The sequence below is a fragment of the Coregonus clupeaformis genome, chromosome 6 (genome assembly GCF_020615455.1).
Source record: "Coregonus clupeaformis isolate EN_2021a chromosome 6, ASM2061545v1, whole genome shotgun sequence".
Taxonomy (NCBI): domain Eukaryota; kingdom Metazoa; phylum Chordata; class Actinopteri; order Salmoniformes; family Salmonidae; genus Coregonus; species Coregonus clupeaformis.
The window spans coordinates 4,267,063-4,279,638 of record NC_059197.1 but is presented as its reverse complement, the minus strand read 5'-3'; the positions used below and the strand labels follow the sequence as shown (position 1 = coordinate 4,279,638).

At 41.6% G+C, this 12,576-nt stretch overlaps 1 protein-coding gene across 1 annotated transcript in view; it reads right to left on the bottom strand.

Moving 5' to 3' along the window:
* The window catches only part of LOC121567312 (endothelin-converting enzyme 2), a 74,932-nt gene that overhangs the window by 49,234 nt on the left and 13,122 nt on the right, over positions 1-12,576 (bottom strand). The window contains exon 3 of the mRNA XM_045217476.1: positions 1,077-1,163. Within this exon, the coding sequence (XP_045073411.1) occupies positions 1,077-1,163 (87 nt within the window). The remainder of the gene's footprint in view (positions 1-1,076; positions 1,164-12,576) is intronic.

The window sequence follows — 12,576 nt, the reverse complement described above, 5'->3', positions numbered from 1 at the left end:
TAGTAAAAAAATTAAAAAACATAAATAAGGGATCATAGCTTTCACCTGGATTCATCTGGTCAGTCTATGTCATGGAGAGAGCACGTGTTCTTAATGTTTTGTATACTCAGTGTATTGCCTGCCTTTCACCTACACATAGGAATCAGACAGATCAATTCTGGAATTATTTGTATTTTGGTTGTTATCAGTAAAACAATTCTCAAAGCAGACTCAACATTCCCGAATGCCATAAATGCCATAAATTGTCTGTATTTCACTTAAACAATGAGGAGGAACCAGAAATATCAGTTTTAGGCTATTGGAATTCTTTGCAGTTTGGTTTTTACTTTTTTTATTACCTGCCCAATGGGGAAACCACAGAGCAGGCTCAACTTACTCAACTGCTCAGTTCAATTGCTACAGGCAATACAGCAACCCTTAATGTCAATCCCTGTTACTAGCCAGAAGCATTACCGCTGGACCACAGGCTCTGCACACATTACATGTCTAAAGGTAATGTACTACTACTGTTTATCAGCAGTGGTAATCAGCTGAACCTTCTACACACTTTTCCTCAGACAATAAAATGTATAAAATCAGTACTGTACATCTATGTGTCACTGGGCGTATATATGATGACATTTAGTTCTGACTGTTTATGATGAAATTTCAAGGACAGCTTATCCTCAGGTAACTTTGGAATGCTTCGACCAAATGCAAGAGAAAGCAAGAGAAAGACATGACAAATCCATTGTCTGCTAAATAAAACCCTCTATTTTACAACTTTTTGTTTACCCCTTTCTAGTCTGCCGTTTTTATGGTTTCCCACATAACATCACACTTTCATGAAGTATTTTCTGTTTCTGATCGTTGGGCTAATCTAACAGGAGTTTAAGCCCAGATCCTATGTAATAATGCTCCGGGGTGAAGTTTCCCCCAGGTACCTTAACCATTAGTAGGGAAAATGAAAAACTGACCCATGATCGGCGTACGGGTCAAATTCACCCTAGTCCTATAATAACAGACTGACACCGTGTGGCTCCTCCATTTTCATTGACCTCTGATCCCTACACATCAACCAATGAGCTCAGACTGACCTCCACACTGTCCGGAGACATGCCCCCATCGGCTGGGTTGTCTGCCGCCTCCTCCTCCTCAAATGTTGCACGCTTGTAGCTGGACATCTGCATGGGGAAGAAAGGAAGAAAGGAGAGTTAGCGCCAGTAATAATAGGAGAGAAATAAAAAAAATCAGTTGCGCTTTCACCAGAGGAGAGAGTGAGAGAGAGAGAGAGAGAGAGAGAGAAAAAGAGAGTAAGCAGTGCAGAGAAGTGACAGGACTTCACATAAGTACCATCTTGGAATGAAGGAATGTATTAGAGAAAACAACCAGGCCACCCATGAGAGAGAGGGAGAAGAATGGAAAAGGGAGAGACCCTGCGGTTTCTCACCTCTGCCATTCCGTCACACTGCATTACCCTCTCTTCACACACTAAGGTGTGTGTGTGTTTGTGTTTAGTGATGGAACACAGAAGGCAGGAGTATGTGTGTGTGTATGTCCTGATCTTGATGTGTTTGGTGAAACGTTCTGATGATAGTCATTTCTGCCCTTTCTAGAATGGTCATCTAGTGACTACTCGGTTCTTTGTAACATGGCCATCTTATGAGTGATTGGTCGTGGCGGAGCGGTCTAAGGCACTGTATCGTCACTACAGACCCGGGTTCGATCCCAGCCTTTATTACAACTGGCCTTGATCGGGACTCCCACATGGTGGTGCACAATTGGCCCAGCGTTGTCGGTGTTAGGGGAAGGTTTGGCCAGGGTAGGCCGTCATTGTAAATAATAATTTATTCTTAACTGAATTGCCTAGTTAAATAAAGGTAAAATAAAAAGAGTGGCCGCTGAGCCAGAAACCCCCCACTCAGAACAGAGCAGCAGACTAAATACAGGAGCGCCAGGGGATGGATCCAAACCCCTGTGTTTAATTAACCTTCTCAGGTTATAACATACCACACGCACAAGCACTGACACACACACAGTGCTTATTTAACAATGGATAACTACAGTAATGTTTGATTTACACTGCAAATCTAAATAACTTCCTCATTCACGGTTAGGTTGAAAATAAAAGTTAAGACAACGTAATAATTCCAAGCAGAAGTGTTCGAAATTAAACAAATTCATTGGACCAGCGCCGGAGCAAAAATGACTGGGAGTGAATGGTAGCCATCCAGAAAGTTCACTATCAAAGTGGGAAATAAACACAATTGTAGTGCATTTCAGCTAACTGCTCAGCAAACACATAGCATAACTGTTTTACTGTCATTCTATTCATTTAAATGCGTAGAATAATCAACTGCGCTGGTCCAATGAATGTGTTCATTTTTGAAAGCTCAGCACGGAATTATTACGTTGCCTTAACCTTCATTATTTTCAACCTAGACCCATGTGAAAGAGAATCAGTGCTTCTGCCTTCCCTCAAATTACATGAACTGTCTACTGTGAATCCAAACACCAGCGTGCTCCACACCAAACCCCTTAACATACCACATACCTCAGCCAGTTAAAAGCACTCTCCTCATCACACAGACAACTCCATAACAGTCTCTGTATGACACTAAGTCTAAGAATGCCCTCATGCTGAACTGGCTTGTATGGAAGACGAGCTCAGGGATGACGTTCCAAACAATGAACTTCCCGACTCGTCTAAACAACATTCTCTCTAAAAGGTAAATGTTAGGTTCCATCTGTGACCTGTTCCAACTCTTTTAGATCCTACAGTGGGGAGGGTCGTAATGGGCCGTTGTCTCCATGAGACCATTACTCATCAACAAGGCTCGGAAAGGGCACACTGACATAAGCACAAAGTGTCCCTTCAGAAGGCAGTTTGGAAACACTTCCCTGTAATAACCATTCCAGCTGGCAGCATTTGGAACGTGATGTCTTTATGACAACCCTTCCTGGTTGGAAACTGGTTTTCTGGTTGAAAATAAACCATATAAAACAACCAATTAGGTCTCTGTTACAACCAGCTTAAGACATCTGTTTCATTATGAGATCAAGATGGGAAAGACATGTTTTAGTTGTTATCAGGTCAGATAAACAGATTATACAACTAGTATCCAATCCAACAGATGACATCATAAAAAATGTCATTGTAACCGGTTTTGCCCGCTGGGATATTACACCCCATATCCTATTTTTTCTTTCTCTCCCTCTCACCTGTGTCAGTTTTTCTAGGATACAGATCTCATTTTCCAAGAAGAGCTATTCCTGGGTATCTGATCATCTATGTCTGTTAGTTTCGCACTGTAATCATACTGTACTGTCACATGATGACCAACCAACACGAGAACATTCTGCTCAGTCTCTCTCTCTCTCTCTCTCTCTCTCTCTCTCTCTCTCTCTCTCTCTCTCTCTCTCTCTCTCTCTCTCTCTCTCTCTCTCTCTCTCTCTCTCTCTCTCTCTCTCTCTCTCTCTCTCTCTCTCTCTCTCTCTCTCTCTCTCTCTCTCTCTCTCTCTCTCTCTCTCTCTCTCTCTCTCTCGCTCTCGCTCCCGCTCTCGCTCTCTCTCTTCTCTCGCTCTCTCTCTCTCTCTCTCTCTCTCTCTCTCTCTCTCTCTCTCTCTCTCTCTCTCTCTCTCTCTCTCTCTCTCTACATAACAAAAACAACAAATCCCAAACCCGTGTTATAACAACACAAGACAAACTAAGGGGAGCACACTAGTTTAAAACAACAACAGTTCCTCACCAGCACCAGTCACACACACACTTGCTGTCTGTAGCTATTCTCACAACGGTCCCCACCTGATGATGTTCCTCCCTTACTCCCAGCCTGCCTCCCAGCAGACCCTTCTCACCAGGTTAATAAGTAATGCGACGGGAAGAGAAGTTAGAATCATAAAGCAGAAGGCTGTCAGGGAGGGCGGAGATTCATTGTATGATGCTGGTGTGGTGGGTGGCTGGAGAAAACCAATACATGAGTAACAAAGGGGGAACCGCAATACAGAGTGTATTAGTGGTGCGTAATTGATGATGTGTGTGTGTCTGTGTGTGTGTATGCGTGCATGTCTACATGTGAGTATGTGTGTGTGTGTGTATGCTGTAGATAAGATACAGAGACTGGGTTGTAGATAAGACTGGGTTAGTGGTCTTGTTGGAAACTGATGGATGAGGATAACGGCTCAGGCTACTAAAGAAACCAACTGTTTCCATAGTGACGATGATGGCCTATTGATAATGGTGTGTGTGTGCGCACCAAGGCAATGGCTACAATACAGAGGAGACAACAATGGCAGCCCATTAAAGCCAACTGCTATTGGCTATTGATTGACCTGATGTAAATGGAATGGTGTGGCACTTATGTTAGGAGCTTTGTGGATAGCCAACTGTAAAAATAAACACTGACAGAGAGACTAACACACATGCACAGTAGGTGACTGACATTTGCTCTGGCTCTCTCTTTCTCTATGACAACACCCACTTCCTGATAAGAGTACATCTGAATCAAGAAATGGTTCCTTGTAGATTACTTTTATGAAAATCCCCTGAGACACACACCTACACACACACATGCACGCAAAGTACAGTCGTGGTCAAAGGTTTTGAGAATGACACAAAAACTAGTCTGCTGCCTCAGTTTTGATGATGGCAATTTGCATATACTCCAGAATGTCATGAAGAGTGATCAGATGAATTGCAATTCCCTCTTTGCCATGAAAATGAACTTAATCCCCAAAAAACATTTCCACTGCATTTCAGCCCTGCCACAAAAGGACCAGCTGCCATCATGTCAGTGATTCTCTCGTTAACACAGGTGAGACTGTTGACGAGGACAAGGCTGGAGATTCACATTTACATTTTTAGTCATTTAGCAGACCCTCTTATCCAGAGAGTTCATACATTTTCATACTGGCCCCCCGTGGGAATCGAACCCACAACCCTGGTGTTGCAAACGCCATGCTCTACCAACTGAGCTACACGGGAGATCACTCTGTCATGCTGATTGAGTTAGAATAACAGACTGGAAGCTTTAAAAGGAGGGTGGTGCTTGAAATCATAGTTCTTCCTCTGTTAACCATGGTTACCTGCAAGGAAACACGTGTCGTCATCATTGCTTTGCACAAAAAGGGCTTCACAGGCAAGGATATTGCTGCTAGTAAGATTGCACCTAAATCAACCATTTATCAGATCATCAAGAACTTCAAGGAGAGAGGTTCAATTGTTGTGAAGAAGGCGTCAGGGTGCCCAAGAAAGTCCAGCAAGCGCCAGGACCGTCTCCTAAAGTTGATTCAGCTGCAGGATCGGGGCACCACCAGTGCAGAACTTGCTCAGGAATGGCAGCAGGCAGGTGTGAGTGCATCTGCACGCACAGTGAGGCGAAGACTTTTGGAGGATGGCCTGGTGTCAAGAAGGACAGCAAAGAAGCCACTTCTCTCCAGGAAAAACATCAGGGACAGACTGATATTCTGCAAAAGGTATAGGGATTGGACTGCTGAGGACTGGGGTAAAGTCATTTTCTCTGATGAATCCCCTTTCCAATTGTTTGGGGCATCTGGAAAACACCTTGTCCGGAGAAGACAAAGTGAGCGCTACCATCAGTCCTGTGTCATGCCAACAGTAAAGCATTCTGAGACCATTCATGTGTGGGGTTGCTTCTCAGCCAAGGGAGTGGGCTCACTCACAATTTTGCCTAAGAACACAGCCATGAATAAAGAATGGTACCAACACATCCTTCGAGAGCAACTTCTCCCAACCATCCAATAACATTTTGGTGACGACCAATGCCTTTTCCAGCATGATGGAGCACCTTGCCATAAGGCAAAAGTGATAACTAAGTGGCTCGGGGAACAAAACATCAACATTTTGGGTCCATGGCCAGGAAACTCCCCAGACCTTAATCCCATTGAGAACTTGTGGTCGATCCTCAAGAGGCGGGTGGACAAACAAAAACCCACAAATTCTGACAAACTCCAAGCATTGATTATGCAAGAATGGGCTGCCATCAGTCAGGATGTGGCCCAGAAGTTAATTGACAGCATGCCAGGGCGGATTGCAGAGGTCTTGAAAAAGAAGGGTCAACACGGCAAATATTGACTCTTTGCATAAACTGAATGTAATTGTCAATAAAAGCCTTTGACACTTATGGAATGCTTGTAATTATACCATAGTAACATCTGATAAAAATATCTCATAACACTGAAGCAGCGAACTTTGTGAAGACCAATACTTGTGTCATTCTCAAAACTTTTGACCACAACTGTACTCTCTGTATGACCTTTCTAATAGGTTACTCTCAAAACCTTCCTTTCATTCCCCCACATCACACCAATTGACCATGTTCCTCTCTCCTCTCCTTTCTTCTCCTCTACCCCCCCCCACCACTCATCCCCTCCTATCCAATCCAAAGCCATCCCCACAAAACAGACTATCTTCCTGCATACATGCAAAGTAGAGAATCATGTCAGCTCTATTCATGGCATTTCTATCTACAATATTCAGTAAACTGCGTTCTCCTGATCGCGCCCCAGCTAGGAAAAGGATGTGTGTCTGGTAAACCTTAGTCTCTTCCAACAGTCACTGCGTCTTACATAGTAAGAGCCTATGAGTCCATAAACTGTAAGTCGCTCTGGATAAGAGCGTCTGCTAAATGACTAAAATGTAAATGTAAATGTAATAAACAAAACCCCATACTATAGATACTGAGCACACTTCATGTCCCTAGGTAGTGGGTGTACTGTTATAACATCTTAAACTGTGACCTGGTATAAGACCCAGGCTGCATACCAAATTGCACCCTATTCCCTATTTAGTGCACTACTTTTGGTCAAAACACTATGTAGGATATAAGGTACTATTTTGGAAGTAACCAAAAACAGAGAAATGCAGTAAATCCCCACAGCCATTTGTAGTGAATAGTGATCCTGTTGTTTTGTGAGTATTATTACAAGGTAATGCTCATTTTCTTTCTGGAGATGGGTCCATGGCCAGGGAGGGCAGGCAGTCCTTTCACCGAGGCTGAAATATGAATCATGAATCATGAATGTGGAGCGGCCAATCACAAAGGCTGTTTGCGGGAACAGCTGGAGGGTTCAGGTGGAGTCAGAGGAACGGGAACATGTGGGGCTGCTTTACTGGAAATTAGACCGCAACGGTGCCGGTAGGACAGCACCTGAGAAACAATCCCCAGAACTCTGAATGAGAACTAAACACTTTCTAAACATTTCCCGAACTCTGTGTGCGGAGTAACTACGTAATAGACTAGCATCCTGTCCAGGGGGATACTTGTTTATCAAGCTACCTCACGCTACAATTTGTAAGTCGCTCTGGATAAGAGCGTCTGCTAAATGACTTAAATGTAAATGTAAATGCTACAGAAACAGGAGATAGCCAGGCAGGAGCCTTACTAGTGGAATGTACAGTATGTACAGAAGAAATGTATGTTGTAAAAGCCAATTATTGTTATTATATTTTGTAATTCCAGTTCAATTTTGATGACAATATCCTTGAGATGAACGTTGTATATAATGCCCTATGGGCAATTCTGGCTCGGACAAGGCTTACTTACTAACTTACTTACATTCTAATCTAGTGTAAGAGGAGTAACCAGTACACAGAACTGAAACTCAGTGAAGTGAAGTTAGGCTGAACAACACAGAGAGGCCTGCACTGCAGGGCTGGGTAACAGTTGGAGTCAGTGCAGGCTGCTGAGGGGAGGACGGCTCATAATAATGGCTGGAATGGAGTATAATGGCTGGAATGGAGTGAATGTCCATCCTCCCCTCAGCAGCCTCCATTGGTTGGAGTACATGCAACAACTTACTATGGTAAAGGTTAGGGTTACGTTTAGGAGTTGCAATGTTCACACACACACACACACACACACACACACACACACACACACACACACACACACACACACACACACACACACACACACACACACACACACACACACACACACAGACAGACACCTGCAGGCCTACTCCTTGGGGCTAAATCCACAGGGTGTTCTTCCACCTATACCTAAACGGGTATAAGTTAACGTATTTGTGTGTATGTCTGCATGTGTGTGTGTGTCTATGAACATGGATGGGTAAGAGTGAATCTGCATGCGTGCTTGCCTGCCTATGCGTGTGTGTGTGCGTGTGTGTGTGTGTGTGTGTGAGTGTGAGCGAGAGAGAGCGAGAGAGAGAGAGAGAGAGAGAGAGAGAGAGAGAGCGAGAGGAAGAGAGAGAGCGAGAGGAAGAGAGAGAGCGAGAGCGAGAGAGAGGGAGGGAGTACCCGTGCTGAGGGAGGCGAAGGGAAGGGAGAGGTTTTCCCGAGATGCAGGAGTGGTGCGGAACTTTCACTGTGCGGAATGTGATTGTTTGAAGTGGTTTCCTGAGGAGTTTTTTTTTAAGGAAAGCAACGTTGGTGGAGTTCACCCTGGCACAGCTCAGCCTTCTGCCCCCAAGAGCTGGAAATACAGTCACCCCCCACCTCACCTCACCACTGTATCACCACAGAGGTCACCACAATCCCCCACACACATATGCAAACACACTCACACACGCATGTACACACGCACACACACAAAAATACAGAGATGATACACATTCTGTTGAATAAACACACACGTACAGTTATCATGTTATACACATACTCTCACGCATATGCAAACATATTGTAAACAGACATACATACAGACATGTTTTGACAAATTTGTGTTTTGACACACAGACAAAGGATACAAAACCTGCTTTGACTGGGTGAGATGAGGAGGACTCGCTGACTAGAATACTGAGCAAGAGAAAATGACTGAGGGACTAAGTGAGAGAGACAGAGAGATAGGGGGGACTATGGGAGAGGAGAGATGGAGAGAGGGTGACACAAAGACAGAAGTATAGAAAGGGAGAGGGACAGACATAAAGAGAGAAAGAGGGGGGACAGAGAGAGAGAGAGAGAGAGGGAGAAGCAGAGAAAGAGAAAAGGGAGAGGGACAGACAGAAAGGGGGGAAAGAGAGAAAGAGAGAAAGAAAGAGAGAGAAGGGAGGGAGGGGGCAGTTTTACTCCAGGACCCTGATCCCCCGAGTGAAGATGTTCAGACACACAGACGCCATGAGACACGGGCGAGGTCCAACTCACTAAACACAAATAATCACCAGCATCACTCTCAAGCACACACACAGTAAAGACATACACACAAACACACACGCACACACATGGGTTTTCCAAATGGACAATGACCCCAAGCATACTTCCAAAGTTGTGGCAAAAAGGCTTAAGGACAACAAAGTCAAGGTATTGGAGTGGCCATCACAAACCTCACAAACCTGACTCAGTTACACCAGCTCTGTCAGGAGGAATGGGCCAAAATTCACCCAACTTATTGTGGGAAGCTTGTGGAAGGCTACCCGAAACGTTTGACCCAAGTTAAACAATTTAAAGGCAATGCTACCAAATACTAATTGAGTGTATGTAAACTTCTGACCCACTGGGAATGTGATGAAAGAAATAAAAGCTGAAATAAATCATTCTCTCTACTATCATTCTGACATTTCACATTCTTAAAATAAAGTGGTGATCCTAACTGACCTAAGACAGGGGATTTTTACTAGGATTAAATGTCAGGAATTGTGAAAAACTGAGTTTAAATGTATTTGGCTAAGGTGTATGTAAACTTCAGACTTCAACTGTACATACATATATATATACACATATCCTTTAAAAAAATATATATATATATATATTTCCCTTTATTACTTTCCAACCCCACCACCCCTTCCCTAATTGGAAGTGAACAACAATGCTTAGGCCTCTACTTCCAGCTTATACATACTATATAAATTTTATGGACACAGTCAATTTTACAATAATTCTATTTTGTTTCTTTTTACTCCTGAACTTCCTCTACCCTCAACCTCTCCGATCATTTTCATGATGTTCATCCGGTTTGCTTCTATATGCCATTTCTTTCTAACTGTGCTCTTTCACAAAAGCTCTCAACCTATAAGCTACTGTATATGCTTATTATGGACGCAGTATGCTTTACATTAGCTATCTTGTTGTTATTAGTTGTTGTTAGTTGTTATTAGTCCCATCCTTCAACTCCATTCAACCCCTCCCATCTATCTCTTAACACCATCCATATTAGATTTCTATTTGCCATATATTCTTCAACTGTACTGTGATGTTTTACAAAAGTTCTGAACCTTTCTATTCTTATCGTTATTACAGATCGTAAATTGAAAATAAACATTTTTGCTAAAAGTATTATTATATTATTGATCGATTGACTATGACTTTTCAGATCACCCAGTAGTGCTATCTGCAGTGTTAGCTCCAGGTAAATATTGCAATCCTTCAGCCATTCCTGGACCTGTGACCAAAAACAAGCTACAAATGGACAGTACCAAAACAAATTATCTAATGATTCTGTCTCTTCGCAGCAAAATCTGCAGAGCTGGGAAGATTGTATCTCCCATATAAATAACATTATATCGGTAGCAAAATTTTTATATAATAATTTAAATTGAAAAATTCTCAGTTTTGAATCCGGCGTCGTTTTGCGTATCAGTTCATAAACACTGCCATGGAATCAGTACGTCAAAAATCTCTTCCCAACTATTTTGCAATCTATATGGGACGGGTGTCAAACCTTTGGTCCTTAAATGAAACTGGTATACTTTTTTATTTATCACCATTTTCTTTAACCAGTTATGTTCTTTATTGCAGGGCCGACAGACAAGTTCCTTACTTTTTCCCCCTTCCACTTTCCTCTTCCATTTTTGCGGTAATGCTGCAATTATTTGGTTGTAATTTTGGGTAGAGCAGACATTTCCATATCTTTTTGTTAGCTGCATGTGCGACATAACTCCACCAGTCTTACCTATGATATAATTTATGAAGATTATACCTTTTTCTTTTTTTTTATTAAAAAAAGAATGGTTTTGTATCAGTTAGTATATTTGAGTTTAACCACAATATTTGTTGAATTATTTGTTCTGTCTTTTCTGGTGGATTAAACTGAAATTGCAACCAACTTTCTATGGCTTGTTTTAAAAATAACGATAATTTGGAGATTATTTCATTTTCAAATAACCGAAAGTGAGGGGTTGTAATCTGAATAAAGGGAAAAAGGCCATTCTTGAACATGGGGTGAGACATACTTACTAATTTGCTAGAGAACCAGTTCAGATTTAAGTATTACTTTTGTATGACTGATGCTTTTAGTGAGAGGTCTAATGCTTTAATCTTTTAATCATTTCTGCCCTCCGAATTCATATTAATTATATAAATAGGCCCTTTTAAATTTTGTCTGGCTTGCCATTCCAAATCAAATGGAATATGTTTTGCTCATATAATTTTAAAAAAAGGTCGCTAGGTGTAGGCAAGACCATAAGCAAATAGGTAAAGCATTAGACCTCTCACTAAAAGCATCAGTCATACAAAAGTAATACTTAAATCCGAACTGGTTCTCTAGCAAATGAGTAAGTATCTCACCCCATGTTCAAGACCATAAGCAAATAGGTAAACTGGGATATGACTAAAGAGTTAATCAGGGTGATTTTTCCACAAATAGACCGGTATTGTCCTTTCCGTGGTAGCAAGCAAGATCTTATCTATTTTTGCTAATTTTCTATTAAAATGTATTGGAGTGAGATCATTTATTTCTTTCGGGATATGTATACCGAGTATGTCCACATCCCCGTCAGACCAATTTATTGGTAAACTACACGGTAATGTAAAAGTTGTATTTTTTAGTGATCCAATACGTAATATAGTACATTTATCATAATTTGGTTTTAATCCAGAGAGGTTAGAAAAAGTATCTAGATCCTCTATGAGGCTGTGGAGGGATCCACATTTTGAATAAAAAACTCCATATACCCACTAGTTCCAATATATCCATGACATTCGTGATTTCCTTAAGTGCATGAGGGTGATAGTTTGTAGTGTGATTTCCTTTACGGTCCATAGAGGTATTTAAAACTGTATTATAATCTCCCACCATAATAATAGAGTATTGTATTGCTTGTACGGTTGATAAATTATTATATATATTTTCAAAGAAGCGGGGATCATCATTATTTGGACCGTATAGGTTAATGAGCCATCTCTGTTTATGGTCCACTAACATATTTAAAATCATCCATCTACCTTGAGGATCTGTTTGGACAATTTGCACATTCGGATCAAAATGAGTGTTAATTAATATCATCACCCCTTTTGAATTTCTTTGCCCATGGGAGAAATATATTTTGCCCCCCAGTCCCTTTTCCACACAACTTCATCTAAAAATGTTGAATAAGTAATCCTGTAAACAATAGATATTATATTCCTTCTCTTTTAGCCAGGTAAATACTGATCGTCTTTTGTTTTTATCTGCTAAGCCATTACAATTATAACTGGCTATTCTTATTTCACCATTTACCATAATGAGATACAAGTTTCAAATCTATTTATCATAATATATGTTTGTAAACTCCCACTAAAAAGTACCATAGTGATTGAGTGTCCATATAGCTGTACCATGATATTTGCATTGCTACTAAGTAAACCTCCAATTGTTCCCCACTATTCCCCCCGCTAAAACCCCTCCCCATCCCAAGTTGGAT